The sequence below is a fragment of the Petromyzon marinus genome, chromosome 11 (assembly GCF_048934315.1).
Source record: "Petromyzon marinus isolate PM22_M1 ecotype Great Lakes invasive population chromosome 11, UKy_Petmar_22M1.pri1.0, whole genome shotgun sequence".
Lineage (NCBI taxonomy): Eukaryota > Metazoa > Chordata > Hyperoartia > Petromyzontiformes > Petromyzontidae > Petromyzon > Petromyzon marinus.
In genome coordinates this window covers 14,818,029-14,845,112 of record NC_133677.1, presented here as the reverse complement: position 1 = coordinate 14,845,112, position 27,084 = coordinate 14,818,029, and the positions used below count along the sequence as shown (strand labels likewise).

The following is a 27,084-nucleotide window of genomic DNA, read 5'->3' as shown; positions in this document are numbered from 1 at the left end:
CCCCCCCCTGCCCCCCCCCTCCTGCCCCCCCTGCCCCCCCTGCCCCCCCTGCCCCTCCTGCCCCCCCTGCCCCCCCTGCCCCTCCTGCCCCCCCGCCCCCCCTGCCCCCCCTCCTGCCACCCCTGCCCCCCTGCCCCCCCCGCCCCCCCTGCCCCCCCTGCCCCCCCCTGCTCTGCTCGTCCTCCCGTCCCCCGCTCGCTCCTCCTCCGAGCCCCCGGGGTCTGTCACCAGGGCGCCTCTCGTGCCAACGCTCCTCCTCCTCCATCGCAGTCCACCATCGCAAGTCTCCTCCTCCCCCCATCGAGGGCCCCTCCTCCTCTCTTCCTCCTCCTCCTCACATTCTCGGTTTAACATCACGGCAGTCTCCTGCTCCTGCTCCTCCCCGCTGCCGGCTCCAGGGCTCCTCCAGACGCCGACTCCGCCGCGCGAGGCGGGGCCATGGACGCGGCCTCAGCCACCGCGAGCTGCAGCAGCAGCAGCCACAGGTGGGACGAGACACGCGACTACACCATCACCACTACCATCACCACCACTACCATCACTACCACCATCACTACCATCACCGCCACTACCACCACCATCATCACTACCACCACCACTACCATCACTACTACCACCATCACCACCACTACCACCACCACCACTACCACCACCATCACCACCACTACCACTGCCACCACTACTACCACTACCACCACTACCATCACTACTACCACTACCACCTCCACCACTACCACCACCACCACTACCACCACCACCATCACCACTACCACTACCACCACCATCACCACTACCACCACTACCACCATCATCACCACCACTACCACGACTACCACCACCACCACTACCACCATCACCACTACCATCACCACCACCACTACCACCACCACTACCACCACCACTACCACTACTACCACCACCACTACCATCACCACTACCACCACTACCACTACTACCACCACCACTACCATCATCACCACCACCATCACCACCACTACCACCACCACCATCACCACTACCATCACCACTACCATCACCACCACCATCACCACCCTCCTCGTCGTCTCTCTCCTCGTCACTCGCAACTTCGTCTCGCGTCGTCTCTCACTACCCCGAGTGTTGTTGCGAGTGCGCCAGGGTGAGACTGTACGGCATGCGGTGAGAGTTTGTGGGGTGAGTGTGGTGAATGTGTGGTGAGTGTGTGGTGAGTGTGTGGTGTGTGTGGTGTATGGTGAGTATGGTGCATGTGTGGTGCGTGTGTGGTGTATGGTGAATGTGTGGTGTGTGGTGAATGTGTGGTGTTTGGTGAATGTGTGGTGAGTGTGTGGTGGTGTGTGTGGTGTATGGTGAAATTGTGGTGTATGGTGAAATTGTGGTGTATGGTGAGTGTGGTGAATGTGTGGTGTATGGTGAATGTGTGGTGTGTGGTGAATGTGTGGTGTATGGTGAATGTGTGGTGTATGGTGAATGTGTGGTGAGTGTGGTGAATGTGTGGTGTGTGTGGTGTATGGTGAATGTGTGGTGAAGGTGTGGTGTGTGGTGGATGTGTGGTGTGGTGTCTGGTGAGTGTGTGGTGTGGTGTATGGTGAGTGTATGGTGAATGTGTGGTTTATGGTGAGTGTATGGTGAATGTGTGGTGTATGGTGAGTGTATGGTGAATGTGTGGTGAATGTGGTGTGTGGTGGGTGTGTGGTGAATGTGTGGTGTGTGGTGAATGTGTGGTGTATGGTGAATGTGTGGTGTATGGTGAATGTGTGCTGTATGGTGAATGTGTGGTGAGTGTGGTGAATGTGTGGTGTATGGTGAATGTGTGGTGAAGGTGTGGTGTGTGGTGGATGTGTGGTGTGGTGTCTGGTGAGTGTGTGGTGTGGTGTATGGTGAGTGTATGGTGAATGTGTGGTGTATGGTGAGTGTATGGTGAATGTGTGGTGTATGGTGAATGTGTGGTGAATGTGGTGTGTGGTGGGTGTGTGGTGAATGTGTGGTGTGTGGTGAGTGTGTGGTGTATGGTGAATGTGTGGTGTATGGTGAGTGTATTGTGAATGTGTGGGGTGTGTGAATGTATGGGGCGCGTGATGTAAGCTGAGTGTGTGTGTGTGATGGGAGTGGTGTGTGAATGTGTGTGGTGTGTGATGTAAGCTGAGTGTGTGTATGATTGGGAGTGGCGTGTGAGGTGTGTGTATGATGGGGAGTGGTGTGTGAATGTGTGTGGTGTGTGGTGTAGGGTGAGTGTGTGTATGATGGGAGTGGTGTGGGGTGTGTGATGTAAGGTGAGTGTGTGTATGATGGGAGTGGTGTGGGGTGTGTGATGTAAGGTGAGTGTGTGTATGATGGGAGTGGTGTGGGGTGTGTGATGTAAGGTGAGTGTGTGTATGATGAGAGTGGTGTGGGGTGTGTGATGTAAGGTGAGTGTGTGTATGATGGGAGTGGTGTGGGGTGTGTGATGTAAGCTGAGTGTGTGTGTGATGGGAGTGGTGTGGGGTGTGTGATGTAAGGTGAGTGTGTGTATGATGGGAGTGGTGTGGGGGGTGTGATGTAAGCTGAGTGTGTGTATGATGGGAGTGGTGTGGGGTGTGTGATGTAAGCTGAGTGTGTGTATGATGGGAGTGGTGTGGGGTGTGTGATGTAAGCTGTGTGTGTATGATGGGAGTGGTGTGGGGTGTGTGATGTAAGCTGTGTGTGTATGATGAGAGTGGTGTGGGGTGTGTGATGTAAGGTGAGTGTGTGTATGATGGGAGTGGTGTGGGGTGTGTGATGTAAGCTGAGTGTGTGTATGATGGGAGTGGTGTGTGAGCGATGAGTGTGTGAAGCGGTGGCGTAGCGGTTAGTGGCGCTGCGCTATGAACCCGGCCACCTGAGTTCGATTCCCGCTCAAGGCCAACATCGGTGACGATTATCTGAACCAGTTCTGGGCTTCTCCCAGGTCAACTCGGCCTCAAATGATTACCTGGTGTAAACATGGCCACTAGGGAGACAAAGGCGGCTGGGCGTGGTGCTGGCCACCCACCCCCTCGTGTACCGTGCCGGGCTTCATAGGTGCTGCTCGCTAACAGCTTCATAGGTCTGTTCAGATTAAAGGGGAGAACTTTATCTGTTTGGTGTATGGTGAGTGTGTGGTGTGATTTACGGTGAGAATGGCTGATGTTCATGATGTATGGTGAGTGTATGGTGTGATTAACGGTGAGGATGAGTGGTGTTCATGATGTATGGTGAGTGTGTGGTGTGATTTACGGTGAGGATGGCTGGTGTTCATGATGTATGGTGAGTGTGTCGTGTGATTAACGGTGAGGATGGCTGGTGTTCATGATGTGTTCGTTGTCTATGTATGGTTGTGGTGTGGTGTAGTTTCGATATGGTGAGTGTGTGGTGTGAGTTTGTATGAATAGTGAGTGCGCACGCATATTGGTGTGTGTGATTTGTGTATTTGTGGTGTGTGAATGTCTATTGCTGTGTGATATCTGTGTTTGTATCCTATAATTAGGTGCTCGCAAACAGCACTTTCTTCAATATTATATAAAGGCTATACGGGGATCTTTGTCTTTTGTATGGTGTGAGTACGTGGTGTGAGTGGCTGCTGTGGTTAACGCCGTGACAGTTCGTGTCACACGGACATTCACGCATCCGCACGGATTTCTAGCGGTGGCGGTGATGGTGGTGGTGCACGTGCATCGGCGTTGATGGCTTGGGGTTGCTTGTGAAGAGCAAGCCAACGTGGGTATAAGGTGCTAGAGATAAGCAGAGTCTTATATCCCCCAGAACATCTCCCTCACCGGCCCCTTGTGTCAGTCGCCGTGCTGCCAGATATCACCCAGCTCCCCTTGGGTGCCTGCAAAAGCGATCTCGAGTCTTGGACTGCTCCCTTTAAAGTGTTTTGTGCAGTCTGCCACTGGGACAGGAAGTAGGGAAATCAGCACTGAGGTGAATGAAAAGAGACGTATTCAGAGCCAAGTTTGAGGCAGATGCCTCCGTAAAGCGGGAAAGAGCATCGGCACAGTAATTACATCATTATCAGATGAGATCTAGCTCAGAATTTAGGTAAGGGAAGGTAACTCCTGCATATTTGGTGTTGTCTAGTGTCACCTCTGTGGGTTGGGGCTTCAACTCTCAATCAGAATTCATCCAAATTCAGCTTGACTTAGCTCATCACTCCTCGTGGGCCAATAAAGTGAGCCAATTGCATTGCGGGAAGTTTGCAGTGGTCATCCCGTGCAGGTACTGTCACGGTCTGTGCCAAGGCAGGGTAGACTTTCCACCGCTGGCTCCAGACATCCAATAGAGTTGAATTAAACGACGCGTGGGTTCAAGAGGAAAGCTAAGGTCAGAAACTAAAATTGTGCACATGATAGGGAAATGTAATTGATTAATTGAAGCGATAACATCTCAAGTGAGATATAAACCACGTGGAGAATAGTGGAGGAGTCCTCCACATTGACTAACGGCACAAGCCCTGGGAATCAGCAAACTGCAATATTTGCACTTGTGAGCACTCACAAGTGACAATGCTGTTATCAGTGGGCGTTTTTTTAAATTCAATTTCACAATATTCAGCGCACCTGCTCTCACGCACGGTGTGGCTGTTGACTGGGCGTAGTCGCCCCTGGTGGGGAATTCCCACCTCGCATGAGCGCAGGAGAGGGGGCAGTGGGTCTCAAGATTGTTCCATGAGGGGAGGATCCCTGTGGAGCAGTTGGAAGAGCCTCTCCCTCTCGAGAAAGAGGAAACTGGTGGTGGGAGAAACTAGGACCCTTAAGTCCTGCCGCATCTGGGGCTGTTACTCGTGCAACATTCCACTTGCACTTTGTACCAAGGACGATCTTAGAGCTTTTATGGCCTCATCCACCTTTGAGCTGATTGCACTGCCACCATATATGGAATTGTAAGCAGTGACATTACTTCATCCCTTTTGCCATCTTCGCAAACACCTTGTTTGGTGTCAAGTTTGATGCATAGTGCAACACTTTATGTTATCAAAAAATCAAGACACATTTCACTTTCTCATACATTTGAGTTAAGCCTGTTACAATTATTAGTTGCTTCAACATCATCATCGGTCATCATTTGTCCACTGCTGTCTGAACGCCTACACGCGATTGGCACCCCTCGCAGTCGAGATCCATCTCCCTCCTGCACATGAGCTGATCTCATCACTCCCCAAATCGCTCGTTCACTCTCTCCAGCGTTTTCTCTCCATTGGCTGCCATTCCATCACCAGTCCCATCCGTCGTTCATCCTACTTTCTCGTGATGCATCTTGGTCATCGTGTTTTTTCTGTAATGGTTGAGAAGATATCCATCATGGGACCTCCTTTGCCAGTACCAAATATGAGAATAGGTTTTCCCCTTTTTCTGGCAACAAACAGGTGTTAAGATGTGATTCCTTGTAAAAGGTTTCAGTTTGGTGTTCTAATATCTTAACACCTGTTTGTAGCCAGAAAAAAGGGGAAAACCTATTCTCATCAGTTGAAAAGATGTCTCCGATTTACATGACAAGTTGTTGCTCCAGGGACCATAACATTTGTTTTGTTCAATGAATGTGCATGTTATTGGCCAAGTGGACCACATAGGGATCCACAGGCTCTGGGTCCCACTGTGATTGTAGGTGGTGTTGCTAGGTAGGGTGCATGTCTCCTGGTGGGTCAGCGTACCAGGTAGGATGTGTCTCTTGGTGGGTGAGCGTGCTAGGGAGGATGTATGTCTCTTGATGTGTGTGCTTTACTGACCTGGTCAAGGCTATGATACCAACAAAAGTTCAGGGCTCTGGATTATTCTTCGTGGTTTTGGAGTCCTAGACTGTTTGCTCACAATCATTAAGGACCTTCATGATGGTGAGTAGGACTGGGTAAAGTTGCGTGGCTGGGTGCTGGAGCTATTTTCTCTTCACCTTGGGGCACAACAGGGATGTCCTCTGGCCCCCTACACTATTTAACAACGTCTGTGACGATGTAGTTTGAGAAGCTGTCCATGGAAGTACCGGTGGAATTCCCATCTGGTATGGATACAATTGGGAGGCTGATCGATGCCCGGGTGCAGTCAAGGGATGGCTGCCTATTAGTCAAAATTATTATGTTTGCGGATGATCTGGTGATTGCTGCCCACTCTGAGGAGTTGAGATGCTACTGCTGAACCTGGAGCATACTATGTACTTACCATCAGCCCCACAAAAACAAAGCACCTGCCTGGGTATTTTATGTCATCAAACGTTGCCTTCCCTCAACTCCCAACGAGTGATGGGGCTGTTGTGGAGAGAGTGGAGAGGTGTCCGTACTTGGGCAATGTGCTTATGACCAGCTCCGGTTTGGCACCCGAGGTCTCACTTCGAATCAGTCGCGCGGCGTTATCTTTTCGTCAGCTGTGTAACGCTGTGTGGAAGCTACCAGGCCTGTTGCTCCATCCAAAACTCCCGTTCTTCTCCGTCACAGATATGCCCTCCCTTCTCTTTGCTTGCGAAACGTCCAGCCTTCTAAAGGAACATCTGCGCCGGCTTGAAACATTCAGGCTAGCCTGCCTACGAGCCATCCTGGATTTAACCAGACTGGATTTGTGTGAGGAGTTCACATATCTTTGAAAGATCTGATCAGTCCCATAAGTGAGCTCCTCTGGCAAGCAAGGCTGTGTTGGCTGGGTCATGTAGCCTGCATGGTCAGCCACCGCTTGCCCAAGCAGCTTCTGTTTTGTGGCTGAACGAGCGTGACACAGGCTCAAGACAAGAGGTGGACTGATGTGGTACAGAAGGATGTGGAGTTGATTGGACTTGCCGATGACTGGTACCAGCAGTGAAATTTCGGCCTCTGTGGAGGAGGTTCGTGAAGGACACTGCTCGGGAATCGGAGGCAGTCGCCCTTCCAACAACGGACGGCTGAGAGGCGACGCTAACAACAGTGAGTGGAGTGCCGGTTGGCTAAAATACAGAGTTGGCACAGTGGGGAGCACAGTTGGTCCACCTTCCAGTTATCTTAGTCAGTCAACCCATGGCAATTGGGTCTGTTCCGTGACCTCCTGCCAGTGGGCCTTCGGCACTGCACATGGCCTCCAAGTTCACAGAGCATGGCCCAAGCGCCGTGGTGATGGTCACTGCCACTTAGTGGTGAATGGCGGTTATTGTTTTTGAGCGTGCCAGGCAGGGTGAGTGTCTCTTGGTGGGTGAGGGTGCCAGGCAGGGTGAGTGTCTCTTGGTGGGTGAGGGTGCCAGGCAGGGTGAGTGTCTCTTGGTGGGTGAGGGTGCCAGGCAGGGTGAGTGTCTCTTGGTGGGTGAGCGTGCCAGGCAGGGTGAGTGTCTCTTGGTGGGTGAGCGTGCCAGGCAGGGTGAGTGTCTCTTAGTGGGTGAGCGTGCCAGGCAGGGTGAGTGTCTCTTGGTGGGTGAGTGTGCCAGGCAGGGTGAGTGTCTCTTGGTGGGTGAGCGTGCCAGGCAGGGTGAGTGTCTCTTGGTGGGTGAGCGTGCCAGTCAGGGTGAGTGTCTCTTGGTGGGTGAGCGTGCCAGGCAGGGTGAGTGTCTCTTGGTGGGTGAGGGTGCCAGACAGGGTGAGTGTCTCTTGGTGGGTGAGCGTGCCAGATAGGGTGAGTGTCTCTTGGTGGGTGAGCGTGCCAGGCAAGATGTGTGCCTCTTGGTGGGTGAGCAGCGTGGGAGCTCTGCTGGCAGGCAGCACAAGGCCGAATGGTCGTGCTCGTGAACTCTGTGCCTGTCAATAAAGGCACGCAACTCAAAAGAAATGCAGTGTTATCAGTGGCCATTGATATGCGATGTTGTAATCTCACACAGGGGGTCCATGTATTTATTATTTTCTCTCCACTCTGGGGGAAGTCCACTACTGCAGTATGCCCATAAGTCGCAGATGTATGCACGTTGGTTATACAGTGCTTGAATTAATCTCTCTGTGTGTTTAAGATTGGGTGAGCACCCGGTAAGGGTGCTCTGCCGTATTTGCTTTGCAAGGTAGTCTTTGATACAGCGCGTAGTTGGAACAATTCAGATAAAATAACACAATCCTGCCTCCCTGGATACGGTCGCTTGTCTCATGTGAGAACGTTCACGTGACCATGCTGCTCCCTTCCCCGAGATCCATGGAACCGCGGCATCCTCTACATCTGAGGAACGCTAGGAATGTTATTGAGTAAAGAAAACATGTACTGTACCTGCGAATCACTCAATTGGGATCATGCACAGCAGCAACATCACCCTCTACTGAGAAAACTTGGCAGGATCTTCCTGAAAAAGAGACTTGAGACTCTCAGTGAGGCTTTCCTGGGTGAACAAGCGCAGGACTAATAATAAGTCGTGTAATGAGGTCAGCTGTTGTATTGCAGGTTGATGGGCACGCTGAGGTCTGGAATTTGTTGGCATGAGTCTTATCACCTGGTTACTGCCAACATACATCTTTAAATTATTATCCTACCAGCTACTTACAATTTGTGAATCTCTGTTGCCAATGATGGGGATTGGATTAATGATAGATATTGGATATTTATGTCGGCAATTTCAAAGAGTGTGGCGACGCGTCACTAGGAGAGCGTTTATTAAACCCGCAGACGAGAGAAACCCGTTAAGATACACAAGACAGTGTCACATGTCTTGCAACGGCAAACTGGGTTACATCAAGAACAAATTAATAACATAATGTTTGTTAAGACAACATTTTACATTATTTTAAAAATATGGTACGGTACGTTGAGACTACACTCTTATGGGATCCAAACGATGCACGCACAGTGGTTATTGGAGAAGTGTACGGAGGAGTTGCACATGTGCACTCGACCTGCGGAAGGGTGAATTTATGATCTGCATGCGTGCTATCGTTATGGTAGCCTAGGTACGACTTTGTTAGCTATTAGTTATAACAGAATATGCACTGTCACCACGGCAACTGCTGAACTGGACTAGGCAGCCTGACCTTGTCGGTCACTGTCTCGTTGGCCTTGCGACTCATCAGCAGCGTTGCACACAATGGGGCGGTGTAGCCAGCAGGACACCCAATGTCGCCTCCCCGCTCTCCGGCACTTATGTTTGCACTCCATGCCAGAGACTTACTTAAGGCTGAGTCAACCGAGGGGAAGTGCAGCACGGGTTCAGGTGCCGCTTGTCAAGTTGTACACCGCTGCTGCCCACTCGCAGAGATGAGAAACTCTCCCTTACACCTGGGTTCTCACGAGTGACCCAGCGCATGCGTGTGATGGCCAAGCCGGGCATGTGTGTGATGGCCAAGCCGGGCATGTGTGTGATGGCCAAGCCGGGCATGTGTGTGATGGCCAAGCCGGGCATGTGTGTGATGGCCAAGCCGGGCATGTGTGTGATGGCCAAGCCGGGCATGTGTGTGATGGCCAAGCCGGGTATGTGTGTGATGGCCAAGCCGGGCATGCGAATACCATGCCCGTCGCTGCTCATGCCAAGACATTATTGCCCTTGCGTCACATGTGTTACACTGCCAGCACGCACGAGCCTGAATCCCACCAGTGAAATTTGCTGTGTTTTTGGAGATGTTTTCCACACTCTTGCATGGCGTGTGTGTGTGTACAGGTGGGTTATGCACAGTGGTGGTCATGTGCCGATTTACAGCAGTACGTCATGTCGGCACTTCTCAGAACACCAACATGTATTATACCGGCACTTTCCAGAGCGGTTCCTGTTGCTGCCCTGCGATGTTTCCATGGAGGGAAAGCGGCAGTGAGCATGGCCTGCTGCTGGACGAATACACGTCATAGCAGCACCTCTACATTACCATCGCGACCACTGTGTGTATTGTTGTGTGCACGTGTGTATAGGTTTGTATGCTGTATCTCAAGTGGGGAGCGGTGGTGTAGTTGTTAGTACACCGCGCTATAAACTGAGCGCCCCGAGTTAAATTCAATAACTGGTGACTATTTTAACCGGTTTTGGGCCTCCCCTAGGTCGACTCAGCCTGAAATTAGTACCTGGTGCGGTGTGTACACATCAGCACAGGGGAGACAAAGGCGGCTGGGCGTGGTCCTGGCCACCCACCCCTCGTGTACCATACCGGCCTTCATAGGTGCTCGCTAACAGCACTTGACCCAACAGTCTGTAAAAGGCTACACGGGGGAACTTTGTCTCTGTATCTCTGTCTCTAACATGTCCATGTGTGTGTAGTGGTTTGCAGCACATGAGCATGTGCAGAGGAGAGTGCGTCAACTACAAGGCGTGTGGGGTGCGGCGCACATTGCATGTCTCGCGTGCAACACACCACGCATCGTACCCAGACCACTGCTATGCCGTGAAGCAGGGCGGTGTTTGTTCTCCGCTGTAACTGCATTATTATTTTCATGGAGCAGCAGCAAGAGCCGATGATGTTGATGATGCAGACGTTTGGACATAATCGTGCCATCTTTGTCCAATTCACAATTATGATTGCACGTGCATTTTGGGTTAGATTGCGTAAATGTAAATGTGTCATCAACCTACCGCCACCCGACACAACCAATTAGTAAGGATTGTCACTTGAACAAAACGTGCCAGTTACTACTTCAGCACACCGGTGTGTTGGAGAGCAAACCCACAAGATGTACAATCGGGTAATAACCTGATGCTGCTGCTTGTAATCGCCTGCGAAGGGTTGTGCTCAAATTGTAATGTGGGTTTGCTCTCCAACCCACCGGTGTGCTGAAAGTAGTAACTAATTGGCACGATTTGTTCACGTGACAAACCTTACTAAATGGCTGTGTCGGGTGGCGGTAGGTTTATGACACATTCAAGCAATCTAACACAACATTTTTTACTTTGAATAATATTGGTCGCGAAAGCCTGTGTGTTGCACCTGTTGCTCAGACCCCGGTGCACTGCCGCCACTTCTATTGGTCAGTACGTGGGCCCGACGAGCACTGTGCCGGGGGCACGGCCGTGGCCTCGCCGCCACAGCCTCTGGGGTGTCGCAGTCAATGGCAAAGGCGTTGATGATGGCGCGCGGGAAGCTTCGGCAATGTCTGCAATTGGATTTGAATCGACGACCTTTACGGAGTGAACGACACTTCGTTCAATCAGGCCGAAGCAAGGCAGCTTCTCCCATTTGGATTCACTTCGCTTGTTGGTCAGCGTTCCTTTTCATCCAGTTTTTGGCAAAAACGTGACGATGTCTCCATTACCAACAATGGGGCAAATTGCCAAGGTGATGCGTTTCAGCCGTTTTGTCAGGACGTGAATCTGGCGCTTTGTCCTGCACTTAATTAACAGCCGGCATTAATGGCAACGAAGTGGCGAGTGTTAAGGAAGGCGATGCCTCTAAGACAGGGGTCGGCAACCAAAATAACAAGAAGAGACATTTTTTTCGAATTCGGTATAAAAAAACCCCTCATTATTTCAAGAGCCAAATGCATGTGAATGACGTCATGAAGGAGTCCTTAAAGAATAGCCGCATGCGACTCTGGAGACGCAGGTTGCCAACACCTGCTCTCAGAGGAAGATGATGAAGCTCAATCACACTTGCTCCAGTGCGTCTGTAAATAAGCGTTTTTTTTCCCCCATACATGTGGTTATCACCACACCGACATTTGATATTTCTGCCATTACACACTGCTTAGTTTATATCATAACACCCTTGTTAGAAGCTCTTGAGTACATTGCATCTGTCATTCGTGCAGAGAGAGGAGGGATGACTCTAAACAAAGGATCAGCAATCACCTCCGGCACTTGGGGGCCAAAGTCTGCCCTGCTGACCACGTTTCACAACTCCCCTGTAGACTCACAAAGTGAACATGTGTATAAATGTTGATTAGGGCGACAGTAGAGATAGAGCAAGTGTGGCTCATAGGACTTGACATTGCCTATCTCCAGCGCTCCAGATAAGGTTTTGGGTCTGACATTGTGTCCAATGACGCATGGCGTAAACCGTCAAAAGACAATTGAGTTTTCATTCCCATGGCTCTGTCAGGAAGCGGTGTAGTGCTGAATGTTCCTACACACTCTTGCGTGCCAGTGGCCATGAATGGCTGGAGGTTGTCCAATGTTTTATGCATTCTCACATGGCACAGGCGACCTGTGCAGTCACAACTGGTCACTGTCGCAGGTCTCCACCGTCGTGTTCATAACAAGCGTTCAGCTTTGCAGGAGTCTCTACGACACTGGTGTTGTTCATAGACTGCATGCAGCATGCACCTGAACACACGCTGCACAGCGGCACCCCAACCTCGCTGACCGCGGCGACTCATTCACTCAAGCACCCATGTCATACCAACCTCCGATTCGTACGGTTGGTTATGTACGGTGCGAAAGAAGTTCGACATTCATACAACCTCACCCTACATGACTCCATCTACCCCCAACTATATATTTAGAACTGCTTTTTGTCTTAGTTTGTCGTCCTTCCCCTGCACTTCCATAAACACATGAAAAACCTAGGTTTCCAATTTATGAGTAAAACTCTACTTTCTACACAATATACATAGACGTATAATGTAAAAAACTTAAATATCTTGGGAACAGTAGCCAATCATTTGTTTTCATTGGCATATTTGAATTCAGCACGTCAAAATCCATAATAAACAGCACATTTCATCTTTGAAGCAGACAACGTCTAAAAAATTGTAGACCAGTGTTAGCGCTGTTGGCTGCGTACGGTGCGAAAGAAGTTCTACACACCCCAACCTCACCCACCGTGACTCTCAGCACCTTCTTTCTCCCTGTCATCACCATCACCAGTAACAGATCTTGCAATTAAATATCTCATGGATTAAAAAAAACACTTCCTAAGAACCAGTTGTACGGTAATTGGGTGTTCATCCTGGTTCAGCAGTTCCACTGCTGTATTATTTTTTCCGCCTGAAGACGACCACTTGTGTTGCGATCGAAACGTCGTGATATAATATTTATTTATTTTTTCTACCTAGGTGACTTTACCGAAGAACCAAAGAGTATGGTAATTGGGTGTTATATGGATCATTCAGAGTTGACGTATTTGCAGTGCGTATTACATTGCCCTGCATGCTGCCAGTTGGAATTCAGTGTAACTAACACATGTGTGCGCTGCGGTGTGCAGTGCAATAACTTCCCTCCATGGGACAAGCCGCACGTTGTTGAAACGGTGGGGGACAGTGAACGTGGGTGGCAGAGATGCTGGATGGCAACAAGAGTTGGGGCTCCTGCCTGCGCTGCTGTTCGCTGTCACCGCAGCAGCAGCCTTTGTAAGGCGATTACTTTGCTAATTTTGGCTCCGGAGGCTCGGCAGGAAGCTGCGGGGAGGGTACAGTGTGGCTGGTGCTGCAGGTAGCCGTGTCTGTCTCCTGCCATCGTCGCACCTCTTCCTGCTTTGACCCTCTTGGCGCTGCCTGGCCAGTGGCACACTCCCTTAGGGTTACCACGTCAGCAAACAATAATTGACTGGCCAACTCGCCAACGTGAGTGAGGTGAGGTATTTTTGTGGGAATAGCAACCTCTTACAAAGGATTTGTTCAGGGATTGTCAGAAGTTGCCCATTCCTTCACCCAACTCACTTGCCCTAAGAACCCCTTAATCAGAAGTAGTGCGTGCCATGTGACTTGTTAGAAACTTAAAATTTATTTGACCCATGCCCGGCTTGGCATATGCCGATGTTAATTTTAAATGTATTGTCTACACTGGTGCCAGTTCGTGTGGGTTAGTTAGGTGCTCGTTCTCAGAAACAGGGCAGCACCAATCACGATACAAATCAAATTGTGCCACCACCCAAACACAGATGGCAATTCCCACACTGCCCAGGTCATACCCGGACAGGTGGCGGCAACCGCACTCCCAAGGTGCATTTCGGTGTGGGTCTCTTATACACCCCGGGGCACGCAGTGAGAGTGGCTGAGGGAGCTGTTGGTCACCGCAAGACATTAAACTCCATCCAGGCAATCACCAGTGGCTCTGTGACGCTGTGACTGAATGCACATTGTGCCTACAAAGGGACATATTTAATCAGTGGAGCATATCAACCGGACACAGTTAAGGTATTGAGTATTCTAGATGTTCAGACACGACCTGTCAACGGTGTCCGTCATGTCGCCCAGGACCGTGCTGATAAGCGCACAGGGGCCTCCTCTCTTGGCCCTTTTCCAGAAGCACCGGGATTCCCTGGTGGACACGAGCACTGTGCACTGCCAATGATGTCCAGGCTGAGGACAAATTCTGGAGTTCTCTGAGACGAGCCTCGGCAAACAAAGGGAAAAGGCAGAATCTGTAAGAATGCAATCTTCGCTTGGCCATGCGCGGTTTCAATGATTGTACGATCAACATCCTATGGCCCTGAAATGTCCGTGAAAACGCACCTCAGTGTAACCCATGGAGCGCCTGGCAAACCCAAATTGCCTCCCCGTAACCTGCGGATTCTCTAGGTGCAGGTGTGCGGAACTTTCATCGAGTGTCATAATTGGGGAGAAATTAGATGAGCCTTTCTCTGGTGTTTTTTTTATTTTTTTTACCAATACATGCAATACTGTACTTGACACCGAGTGATAAATAATAAAAACGACAATTCCTGGAAAAATGTTCTAGTCATTAGCGTTAACGGATTTAATAGATGTGAAACGACACCCCAAAGAACATAAACTTTGCGTGCTGTGTGGAGGTGGAGAGTAGTGGTGGAGTGGTTAGCTCGCTGCGCTACGAGTCTGGGGACCCGATTTCCATTCCTGCCTCCAGCCAACACCAGTGACGATTTTCTGAACTGGTTCTGGGCCTCCCTTAGGTCAACTCAACCACCAATGTGGATCTGGTTCGGTATGTAAACATCACATGGTGCTGGCCACCTACCCCCTCGTGTGCCATGCCGGTCTTAAAAAGTGCTTGGAAACAGCACTTGCCCCAACAGTCTGTTAAGGCTATAGGAGGGGATCTTTATATTTGTGTGGAGGTATAATATGCCAGCGTTGGCTGCCAGAGAGGACACTCGAGCCAGCAATTCCTCACCCGCATCAGATCCATTCTTAACCCCATAATCCATTACTCCTAAAGTGAGATTATATGCACAAATGTGTGTATGCACACCTCCGTTTGAATCTTGATTGCCACCGTTCCTTCGTGAAATTGTATTGCGAGATGTTAACTACCTGGTATATAGGAGGTCGTGAGTTCGATCCTGACCCTGACGTCTGCTGTATATTTGGAGTTTGCATGTTCTCCCTGTGATCTCGTGGATTTTTCTCTTGGTCCTCCGGTTTTTCCCTCCATATCTAGAAACGTGTGTGTCGAATGTTTGGCTGCTATAAATTTCCACGTGATAAGCCATTTAATTGAGCCTTCAATTGTGGCCAGGTCGCTTCTGAAGAAGAGCTACATAGCTCAGTGGGCCTTACCTGGTAACATAAAAATAGTAAAAGACTCGTGCAGTATAGTCGGTTAATTATCTCATCCACAGTGACATGGCATGTGGGCCTGTGGCCCATGCAAATATATATGACCTCACGTACAAAATTTTGTATTGGCTCATTTTGCCAAAAAATATTTTTTGCAACTCCCAATGCTGATAAGAGAATGAACTTAGTACTCAACTCATGTCAGTGTTCTTATTTTGATTGTGGCTGATATCGTGGTATGATTTACAACGTCTCCCCACGGCGATGCGCACACCTTGCTTCTCTTCTGCAGCAGTCGTAATCCTCATTTAGGGATGCCGTTAAAGTGTAAAACATAACATAAATAATTAAAAAAAACTCCCAGAAAGGTAAGAGAGGATACATAAACCATAATAATATATTATTATGGTTTATAACCTCCTAAACTCTAAACTAAACACAAGTTTGGGAAGGCAAGAATGCATCAACAAGCCAGCACGTTTCATTCCGAGTCTGGACATACACACGGAAAGCAAACAAAGATATTCCACTCACAAGGGGCGCATATTATTTTGAAGCAAGTAACACCAACGATACATTAAAACTGAGCATAGGCAGTCGCATGCTGTTTTAAACTCGTATATATCAACCTGCCAAAAGATTCCACTTATCTCCAACTTCTGTAAAAACATAATTGTAACTACAACTAAATGTACATATATACATCTCAAATCAGTGGAGAAGTTTCAATAACAATGGGTGAAAACTTGCCAAAGGTGGAAAATAACCAGCCCAACTGAGTGAGCTCAACATTTATATGTTCTAAACTTGCACTTGACGCCCTCTAAAAAGTTTTGTGTCGTCACTCGCACTGCTGATGGCTCAATGATTCACCTTCACCTGCAGCGCTGGGACAATGCAGTTGAGCAGTAATGTTCTCGTGCTCTGCTTCAGGTGAGATCAGGTGACTGCACGCGGGGGCGACCTTGTCTATTTCCTCCTCGTATTATGCATAGGAGCAATTTGGTGTGTTAACACCATGCCGTCCTCGAATCCCTCAGGTGACCTGTTGCCGTGATGGATGGCAGGAAGGGCCAGTGACAGAAAACACTGTGAACCAGTTCAACACTGCAGTTACTGGCAGAATTTCCGCGTTGCAGACGTTCAGGGATCTAAGGAGTCCCTCTGTGCCTGGTGTGGCTGGGGGTTTTAATGTGGATTTTGTGCAAAACTCGCCGCTGTAAATGTTCCATGTCTTGACCTGTCTGACATGGGTGCTCTCCCTGGTAAATAATCACTTTGAGAATGGAGTTTCTATTACTTTTAAGGCGCTGCAGCTGAATGTATTTGCACATTTGCTTGAGCAGTGGAGCAGCACTCAACGGGCAACAGTGGTTGGTGCCTTGGCCTGCTGCCCATTGACTTTCAGGGAGCCCGAGCGAGCAGGGCCGCGTGGCCCCGTATGGCCCTGCTCTGCCAATGACTTCATACTTCAGATTACAGGGCCCCTTCGTGGGATTATGGGTGGGTGTCTAAGTTGATCTCTGCCAACGTTTAGATGAGGGGAAGTTGTTTATGGTGGATTTGTTTGTCTGGTTGTGTTGCCTGATAGGATGACGAGATGGTGATGTGCATCCAGCCCATATGGCTGTCACATACACTGTGTGTACCCTGTCCCATTCACAGTGTACCCTGCTGTATGGCTCCCAGCGTGTGGACCTTTAAATGCGATGGATCTCAACTCGGGATCCTCGTGACTTATGAGAAACACAACATTTCGCAAGCGGCCACTTGCCGTGAATAAGGAAAAGTAACCGAGTAAAGAAGCAACACTGCAGGGGTCGTGAAGGTGGATTTAAAGTCCACTGCCTCTCGTGCAAGTTACTCAACCTTATGTTGGTGGCATAGCTCAGCGGTAGAGCATTCATTGATTGTTGCAGGGGTACGCAGTTTGTATCCATCGGCCGCCCTCATTAATACTCCGGGTGAATTATCCAAAAAATAAGTGCCGTCTGCTTCACAGTGTATGTTAGTTAACGATCATGTGAAGCAATTCGTAAGACTGCCAGAACCATGGTACACATTTGAAATCACTCCATTGGAATCTACGTAACAATCATCGCCCCCTACTACAAAAACTTGGCAGGACCCTTTTGAAAGAATGCCATGAGACTCGGTGAGGCTTTCCTGGCAAAACCAGCGTAGTAATGACCATAACCCGTCCTCGATACATTGCAACATCTCGCGTTTGAATGCCAAGATCCACCCGGCGTCCAGTTGCTTCACTCAGGTGTGAGGGTGACCAGGTGTGCTGCGAGGGTGATGAGTGTGTGTGTGTGCTGTGAGGGTGACCAGTGTGTGTGTGCTGTGGGGGTGAGGAGTGTGTGTGCTGTGAGGGTGAGGAGTGTGTGTGTGTGCTGTGAGGGTAAGGAGTGTGTGTGTGTGCTGTGAGGGTGAGGAGTGTGTGTGTGTGTGCTGTGAGGGTGAGGAGTGTGTGTGTGCTGTGGGGGTGAGGAGTGTGTGTGCTGTGAGGGTGAGGAGTGTGTGTGTGTGCTGTGAGGGTAAGGAGTGTGTGTGTGTGCTGTGAGGGTGAGGAGTGTGTGTGTGTGTGTGCTGTGAGGGTGAGGAGTGTGTGTGTGTGTGTGTGCTGTGAGGGTGAGGAGTGTGTGTGTCCTGTGGGGGTGACCAGTGTGTGTGTGCTGTGAGGGTGACCAGTGTGTGTGTGTGTGTGCTGTGAGGGTGACTAGTGTGTGTGTGTGCTGTGAGGGTGACCAGTGTGTGTGTGTGTCCTGTGGGGGTGACCAGTGTGTGTGTGCTGTGAGGGTGACCAGTGTGTGTGTGTGTGTGCTGTGAGGGTGACCAGTGTGTGTGTGCTGTGAGGGTGACCAGTGTGTGTGTGCTGTGAGGGTGAGGAGTGAGTGTGTGTGCTGTGGGGGTGACCAGTGTGTGTGTGCTGAGGGTGACCAGTGTGTGTGTCCTGTGGGGGTGACCAGTGTGTGTGTGTGCTGTGAGGGTGACCAGTGTGTGTGTGCTGTGAGGGTGACCTGTGTGTGTGTGCTGTGAGGGTGACCAGTGTGTGTGTGTCCTGTGGGGGTGACCAGTGTGTGTGTGTGTGTGCTGTGAGGGTGACCAGTGTGTGTGTGTGTGTCCTGTGAGGGTGACCAGTGTGTGTGTGTGTGTGCTGTGAGGGTGAGGAGTGTGTGCGTGTGTGCTGTGAGGGTGAGGAGTGTGTGCTGTGAGGGTGAGGAGTGTGTTTGTGCTGTGAGGGTGAGGAGTGTGTTTGTGCTGTGAGGGTGAGGAGTGTGTGTGTGTGCTGTGAGGGTGACCTGTGTGTGTGTGCTGTGAGGGTGACCTGTGTGTGTGTGCTGTGAGGGTGACCTGTGTGTGTGTGTGTGTGCTGTGAGGGTGAGGAGTGTGTGTGTGTGTCTGTGCTGTGAGGATGTGGAGTGAGTGTGTGTGCTGTGAGGGTGAGGAGTGTGTGTGTGTGCTGAGGGTGACCTGTGTGTGTGCTGTGAGGGTGACCTGTGTGTGTGTGCCGTTAAACGGCAGTTCCTGACCCCGTGACCTGTGTGTACGTTTGCCTGAACGAGGCGTGGATTAACTTGACTGTGTCTAAGCTGGTAGTTTTCGACCTGTTTTTCCAGCGGATGATAACAAGCAAACTGTAGCTGGACAATGAACAACACAATCTGTCCTGAGAGACTTCTGGCTGGCTGCATCCACTGATTAAACAGCACGTGGAGAAGACACACATGGCCTTCGACAGTGGATGTCTGAGCACCTATCCTGGTTAATTTAAATTCTTACACCAAGGTGCCTGCAGAGAGTGGCTCCCGTGCCCAGTGTGGCCCTGACCAGCAGTTCGGCCGTCATCCGTGGCCCTCACTTGAAGTGTGTCAGGCGCCACAGTTGAGAGACATCAACTACCTCGTCCGGCATACATGAGGTCGTGTATTCGATCCTGAGCCTGATGTTTGTATGTTCTCCCCGTGGTCGTGTGGATTTTCTCCAGTTTTGCCCTCCACATATGGAATCGACATGCATTTGCAGTATTTGGCTGCCAAACATTTCCACGTTGCAAGCCCTCGTCGAGGTATCATTTGTGACCAGGTTGCTTTTGAAAAAGAGCTGTGTAGCCAAGTGTGCCTGAGCTGGTAAACAAAAACATTGTGCAGTTTATCGTGTCCGTCCATGATCTTGTGGTCTCTCTCTCTCTTTACCCGCGCGACTCATTGTTTGTGGTGGGCTATATTGTTTCGCGAATTTTGTAAAATTGCAATTACTTTTTCCATTGCTTTCATGTCTCTCTAAAACCCCCCACAGGGGAGAGGTTAGGCAGAGAGTGTGCGTGTGTGTATACTGCACGTGACAATACAGGCCAGCATATGACCACTGTACTGTGTACACAGCATGCAGTGATGTGCTTTGTTTACTCCCACCTCTCCCGCTCGGGAGTGTGTCATATCCACATACAGTCGTACACACGTAAGCTGAACCTCTAGAGAGTACAGATCATCTCTCTATCGCCACCTTATAACAAGAAGCCCACACGGTGTGGAGACTGAGGGACGTAAAGCTCAGATATGGCGATTAAACTAAGATGTGAATAATTACTTTTACAAGCAGTGCCTTGAAATTACTGGAAATCTGGAAAATATTGATATCCAGTTTATGTTACTACACAACACACCGGCATATTGTTACAGACACCCACCTTGTAATTGGGAGTTGGTTTTCTGCCTACATAACTCCTAATACATGATTTGTATCAATAGCCATGATCAGTCCACTGCTGGATGAAAGCATCCCCATGATATCGCCATCCCTCAGTCTTGCAAATCCACGCTCGCTCCTGCCTATGACCTCGTATCGCTCCATCTCCCTGCTGGTTCTCCTCTGTGGTGGGGTTACCTATTTTGGCTGCCATTCCATCACCAGTCTCATCCATTGGACAGCAACCATTTGCGAGATGTCCTGCCAAATGTCACTTACCATTCTTAACAGTCAATAGGAGATGTTCTCCGATCCAGGTGTTTCTATCTCATTGTAATTCCTTGTTGCATCTCTCCGTGTTTTCTTTGTGTGCATTTTCATTTTGTGCGTTTGATTGAAAGCTCTCCTCTTTCGGCACGTTGGCACTTTGCTTCACTGAGCGCCGTACGCTCGTCCCTTTATTTCATCCGTTTGCTGAACACGTTTGGTCCGTGCGGCGCAGCATGAGTACAAGATGTAGCGGATGCGAGTTCATTAACAGGGGGAACTCCTCACATGAAGAGTGGGAGGATTCTGTGGGAATTAATAACCAAATTAATGAATACGGGGAACCTTTTTTTTATTCGTGGGTGTCCAGGGTGTCGATTGACACGTCCATAGTAAACACCTATTGGCTTCATCTTCTTTGGTTCTTTCGGTAAAGTCACGTAGAATGAGAATAAAATAATAAATTGATAAAATAACACAATAATATTCTCACGACGTTTCGGCCACAACACAAGTGGCCTTCATCAGGTGAAGGGACGAGACTGTCTGGAGGACAGCGCTGGAGTGAAAAAGCCACGCTCAGATCGCGACCTTTAAGCTGTGTGAGAAGAAACAAAGTGCCTTGACAAAGGAATGAGCATATAATTTAGCATTGAAATGGCTGAGTGATTAGCTTGTGACTGGTCGCAGAAATGGCTATGTTAAAGTTAAAGCATACACATCCGCAGAGGCACCCCTTGACAAAGGAATTGGCATAGAATTTAGCATTGAAATAGCTAAGTTTAACGCATACACATCCGCAGAGGCACCCCTTGACAAAGGAATTAGCATAGAATTTAGCATTGAAATAGCTGAGTGATTAGCTTGTAACTGGTCACAGAAATAGCTATGTTAAAGTCAGAGCATATACATTCACAGAGGCACCTAGTACAAATCAAACAGGAGAATTTAGCATTGAAATAACTAGGCGAATTTAGCATTGAAATAACTGAATGATTAGCTTGTGACTGGTCACAGAAATGGCTATGTTGAAGTCAAGGCCTACACATCTGAGCTATTCACAGTAACTGGGTATACACTACAATATATAATGAATACTATATAGTGAACCAATAAAAAACTAAAATATAAATTACCTCAATGTTATCAATAAACTCTATATATTCTCCAATCAGCTAAGCTACCAACAATAAGTCGTTATATATCACAATGCTATATGGCGAAAAAAATGGGTGGATTCTTACCCTCAACTTTAGCAACACGGATAGCTACGGGCCCCGTTCAGATGGACGAGTTTATCCATGGTCGGAACAGAGGAGGGGGAGAGAGACAGCTGCGAGGCGCTGTTATACTCCATGTTGTAAACCATTCCATTAACCGTGGTGTGAGAGGTATTAAGAGTCAATGCCAGCGAAAGAGCTGCGGTCTGAAGGTCATCGTAAAATACAATTGATTAAGAACGGAAATGGTTTAAAACATCTTTCCAATGGTTACTAAGCCAGAATCCATCTTCTCGGTTGAAATTGTCTCTGTGCTTGTATATGTGAATGGCCTCATGAACGAATCTCTCATGGTAGCCGGTTGGTTTGCAAAGAACCTCCGTCTTGGAGAAGTCAATGTCATGTGAGCCCACTGAATTATAACAGTGATCTGCCACGGCAGAGAAGTTCGTTCTACTGTGTTTCAAGTCTGCTTTATGTTCGCGGATGCGGTCCGAGATATGTCGTTTGGTTTCTCCAATGTAGCTACTACCACAGAGGCACTTTAGTTTGTAAACGCCCGGGTACTGTATGTCTGGAACAGCATCTTTTACAGATTGAACTAGATCACGGATTTTATGTACTGTGTTGAATCGGACCTGGATCTTGTGTTTATTCAGGATTTTAGAGATCTTTTTAGTGACCCCTGCAATGTAGGGTAAGGTGATGGTTTTGAGTGGCTCCACAAGAGGATCCTTCTCCATGACTGGAGTGATGGCTTTGCGGATTGTGTAGTCGGAGTAACCATTAGCCCTGAGAGCCTGGTGTACGTGCTTGAGTAATGTGTTCCTGGTCGGAAATGCATTGGGCTCTATGGTATAGAGTCTTGATGAGGGAGTTCTTCTGGGATGGATGGTGGTGGGAATCTGGTTTCAAGTAAGCATTTGTATGGGTAGCTTTCCTGTAGACAGAGTGGCTCATTGAACCATCATGTCTCCTTTTAATTAAGACATCCAAAAAGGGTAGTTTGCCATCTTTTTCGACCTCCATGGTAAATCTGATGGCTGGGTGTATGAAATTGATGTGGTCGCGGAATTGGTCTAGAGCAGGCTGGCCATGTGGCCAGATGACAAAGGTGTCATCCACGTACCTCTTCCATAAGGTCGGGCGTAGAGTGGCAGTCTGGATGGCGTCAGTTTCAAATTTTCCATGAATACGTTGGCTACAACCGGAGATAGGGGGGAGCCCATTGGGGTGCCCTCAGTTTGTTTGTAGAAAGTTCCATTCCAGGTGAAGTATGTGTTGGTTAAGCAATGTCTCACCAGGGGTGGTACATCAGTATGCAGTCCTTGATGAACCAGGTCTTCAATGATAGCGATGGTGTCAGGTACAGGAACTTTGGTGAACAATGACACCACATCAAAACTGACAAGCAGGTCGTCTGGGGACAGGGAAATGCCTTTGATTGTCGATACCAGGTGAGTAGAATTTAGTACCGCAGAGGTGTTTTTTCCAGTGAAAGGTCGCAGTATATCAGCAAGAAAACGTGCCAGTTTATAGGTGGGGGAGTTGATTGTAGAGACGATGGGACGAAGGGGTGTATCTTCTTTGTGTATCTTTGGAAGGCCATATAATCTTGGTGGTCTGGCAGCAGAGGGTTTCAACCAGAACTGTTTGGTCTCATCAATTAATGCTGTTGAATCAGAGATGATTTTGTTCGTTTTGGTAACCAGGCTGTTGGTGGGATCTCTTTTTATTTTTGTATAGCTGCCATCGTTGAGTAGTTCTTGAATTTTGTTGTTATATTCTGTTTTGTCCATGATGACAGTGGCATTGCCCTTGTCGGCTGAGAGGACGACAATATCATATCTCTTTTTTAATTGAGATAATTCAAAACGTTCATCTTTGCTGATGTTGCTCGGTGGCAACTTAGCGTTTTTGAGGGTTGCAGCGATTTCAGATCTTGCTACGTCTGCAGAGATGTGACTCAAGCCCTTGAGTGCAACGTCGACATGGGCAATGATATCATTAACCGGTAAGTGTCTCGGTGTGACAGCAAAGTTTAGACCTTTAGCTAATCCATTGTATTTTATCAATTTATTATTTTATTCTCATTCTACGTGACTTTACCGAAAGAACCAAACAAGATGAATCCTTGCAGTCACGAAAGCTTTAAATCGAAACCTATTGGCTTATGCGATAATCACAGTCGTAACAATATATGTTTTATTACACAGCTGCTTTTGAGCTTGATAAAAACCATACATTTTGATTTAAAGCTTTCGTGACTGCAGGGATTCATATTCTTGGTTCTTTCGGTAAAGTCACGTAGAAGGGAAACAAAATAATAAAGATATAAAATAAAATTCTTACGACGTTTCGACTGCAACACTGCAACACCTGATGATGATTGCTTGTGTTTCAGTCGAAACGTCGTGAGAATTTTATTGATTTATATTTTTATTGTTTTATTGTTTCCCTTCTACGTGACTTTACCGAAAGAACCAAGCATATAAAAAAACTATACAGATAAAAAAAGGTCACTCTGCTGTCTGTTCGTGGTATCCACAGACGGCTCTGCCGCAGATACGTTCTGTGGTGGCCTGGTAATTGTGTAAGCATCATTCATGCAATTTGTATCTCAAGAAGCAATATAATGTATAACGTACGTATGTTGAACTTCTTTCGCACCGTACGTAGCTAACCGTGATAACCGGACGTGCGAGAAAACTGAACGCATGCAGTTTTCGCACAGAGGCGCGGGAAAAGCCACGTACAGACAGGCGCGATCAACAATTGTGATGCTTGATGCCCTGAATGGTATAGAATCAGCAACATTGGTGGCAACTGGCGAGAGGGCGTTATCATTATCGTCATCAACGTCGCATTCATGATCAAACACCATTATTGTGATATAATTTACCGTCTTAAATTTTCATTATGCTCCTACATCATCAACCATTATCACAATACATTGTCATCATCCATCATTATCGTCTTCATAATCTGTCATCGCTTTTCCACGCCAGCAGCTGTTGCGCAATCGCCGTCTGTCCATCTGACTTTCTTTACTTAACGCAGCTGCTAAGTACAATATTGCATTAGGTTAGCGTTATTATCATCATTGCACGAGCTTGAGAAAGGAGACGATGGGAGGGAATTCCAGATTGGAGCAGAGCAAGGGAAGCAGCGGCAAGCGAAACCGACTCTGCTCTTACCAGCCACGTGGCTGTCTCAGCCCCCCCCAGTTTCCTTCATAGTTGCGGATGAATTCTCGTCTGCAGCATGAGTGCCGAGTGAACCTGGAGGGGATGTGCGTAAAACCGACTCGCTGTTGTTTCGCAACCCACACGCTTCACTGCATCCACCCGGCAAGCGAGTGAGTGAGCGAGTACCTGATGGCCAGCGAGAGGCGCCTGTCCCCTGCAGGCCCTGTGAGCTGCTTGTGAGCCACGCGGGTGCCACGGCATCACCAATGCCTTCCCACGTGTCCCCGTATCGTTTTGATATGGGTACCAGAAGAGGCGTTAAAGTTACAGTTCGTCATAGCGTTGTTTTTTTTTTTAAATTGTCGATTTTTCTCCACAGTGGAGTTTTTGCCTCATTGTGGGAATTTTTCGAAAGTAATTAGAGTAATTGTTAGAGGTCCAGACGTTTCCATTCACCAATCGCACAGTCTTCATTTCATGTAGGCATGAGGTGGATTGAGACATCGCAGGACTGAGGGATGGCAATCGCTTGGGGAGGCATTCATCCAGCAGTGTATAGCATTGATGAATATGATGATGATGATGAATCGTATCAACTTTTCCTCTTTGTAGTATTGCATTACCCACAATCCACCCTGACGGTGCATAATATATAATTATTTGCATAATCTCTGACCCGACAGTAATCTTCTTGTTGGTCGTCACGCCCATGGTTTCCTGGCTGCGTGTCGCACCTGTTGGACCTCGCTCTCTCTTCTCCTTCCTCCTCACCTCACTAAACCTCGCTGCTGCTCCGCCCCCTGCTTATCGATCACTGTATGTGTCGATACGACTGAAATGAGACGTTTTTAAAATTATGGTGGTGATATTGGGCGCACACGAGTGCTCGCATTGTCCCCGACACGGGCAGCTGCCTGCCCCATGCGGTCGCCCTGCATGTCGCTGCCATGAGTTTCCCCGTGAATTGGGCCGTGCGCCCTCCAGTGTGCTGCATTCGGGGTGTGCGGTGTCGCCTCGTGCTGTCTGCGCGTTGCCAAATTCGTATGCATTGCCACAAATAACTCAATTAGGATTACATATAGCAATCATCGCCTCCTACCGGCAGGCTAATGCCCAGTTACAAGCTTGATACTGAGCCACCTTGTGCCCACAGGGATTTGAGTTGCGATGTAAGTCGCTTATCGCACGTAAAGCACTCGGAGACGCCCCAGTGTAAAGAAAGGCGGCTCTATCAAAAATAATTCCTCATCGTCATCATTGTCTGTCATCATCATCTGTCATCATCAACCTGAGCTGTGGTCTAATCACTGCTGGGTGAAGGCCTCCCCATGCCATTTCCATCCCTCACTCCACGATGCCATGGTGTTTGTCCTCTGTATTGAGGGTATGGAGGAAGTCTTTCACCCACTTCGTGATTTTCCACCATCATGCCGCACGGTTCATTTCTAGGCACCCCACGGGTTTCTAATGGCCCTCGTACTTCTCAATAGGTGAGTAAATATTGAGAGGGCAATGGCTCCTTGTCAGGGCAAAGTGTTCCAGGAGTGTTAAGGGATTTAACAGTGAATTGAGATTGATGTGACACGGTGAGAGGCTTTGAGTTATAATGTTGTTCTCTCGATAATTTCTTCATATTTTGTGGCATATCTATAATCGGATAACTATACATAGTCTCATGACTCAGTGAGGCTTTCCTGGATACACGAGCATTAAAATAATAATATAAAGAGAGTGGTGGTGCAGTGGTGATGATCCTGGTGACCCGAGTTTGATTTATGCCTATTAGCTGCAATGATATTGGGCAATTCATGTCTGAACTAGACCTGCGGCCCCACTTTACCAGTCTGCACTGACCAGCGTGGTGAAGCATCGTCAAATCCCCAATGACTGACGTGGCAAGGGGAGGGCCTTCATCCAACAGTGGAGGTAGTGTTGGGGTTGGCACCCGTGTATGAAGGTCCACGCACACTCAAAGCATGTGCCTTGCACAGAGAATTTAGTTCACGGGTTGTTTGCAACTTATTTGGTGCTGAGTTATTATTTGAGTCAGGTCAGGTTAGGGTTAAAGTCATCGTTGGGCTTGTTCTTGGCTCAAGATAAATTGCGGTGTTTTTACAATGGGCACAAAATGCTGCGTCGTGGATCAGGCGCTTGTATGTTGCATGGGACGCATCCACACGTGGCCAGTCACAGGTCAGATTACACCACACGCCTTGCTATCCGCTTGTCTGTGCCTGTGAGCATTTGCTGTGTTCTCTGAAATATTGGGGAAAACATGACTTGCCCCGATTTGCTGATGAGCACAATATTAGTAGAGAACAGGAGGTGAAAACTGCCTTCGTCCATGAGCTCTGTAGTCTGCACAAGCAGCTGCTGTAACGTCACACAGCCAGCCACGCTGTGGTGCATAACCTTGGTTAGTTTTGTCCTCGTGTGGCAGTTGGCGCTGCGGCAAGATCGCCGGCTTGC

The 27,084-nt window shown here is 48.7% G+C and overlaps 1 protein-coding gene across 2 annotated transcripts in view; it reads left to right on the top strand.

Annotated features, from left to right (window-relative positions):
* The first annotated feature begins 259 nt into the window (after positions 1-259).
* The window catches only part of LOC116941184 (protein Shroom3-like), a 77,251-nt gene continuing 50,426 nt past the window's right edge, over positions 260-27,084 (top strand). The window contains exon 1 of one of the 2 annotated variants that reach the window (XM_076066403.1): positions 260-485. In XM_076066403.1, coding sequence (XP_075922518.1) covers positions 439-485 — 47 coding nt within the window. In that variant the 5' untranslated portion in view covers positions 260-438. The remainder of the gene's footprint in view (positions 486-27,084) is intronic. The other variant, XM_032951936.2, reaches the window with a different exon arrangement.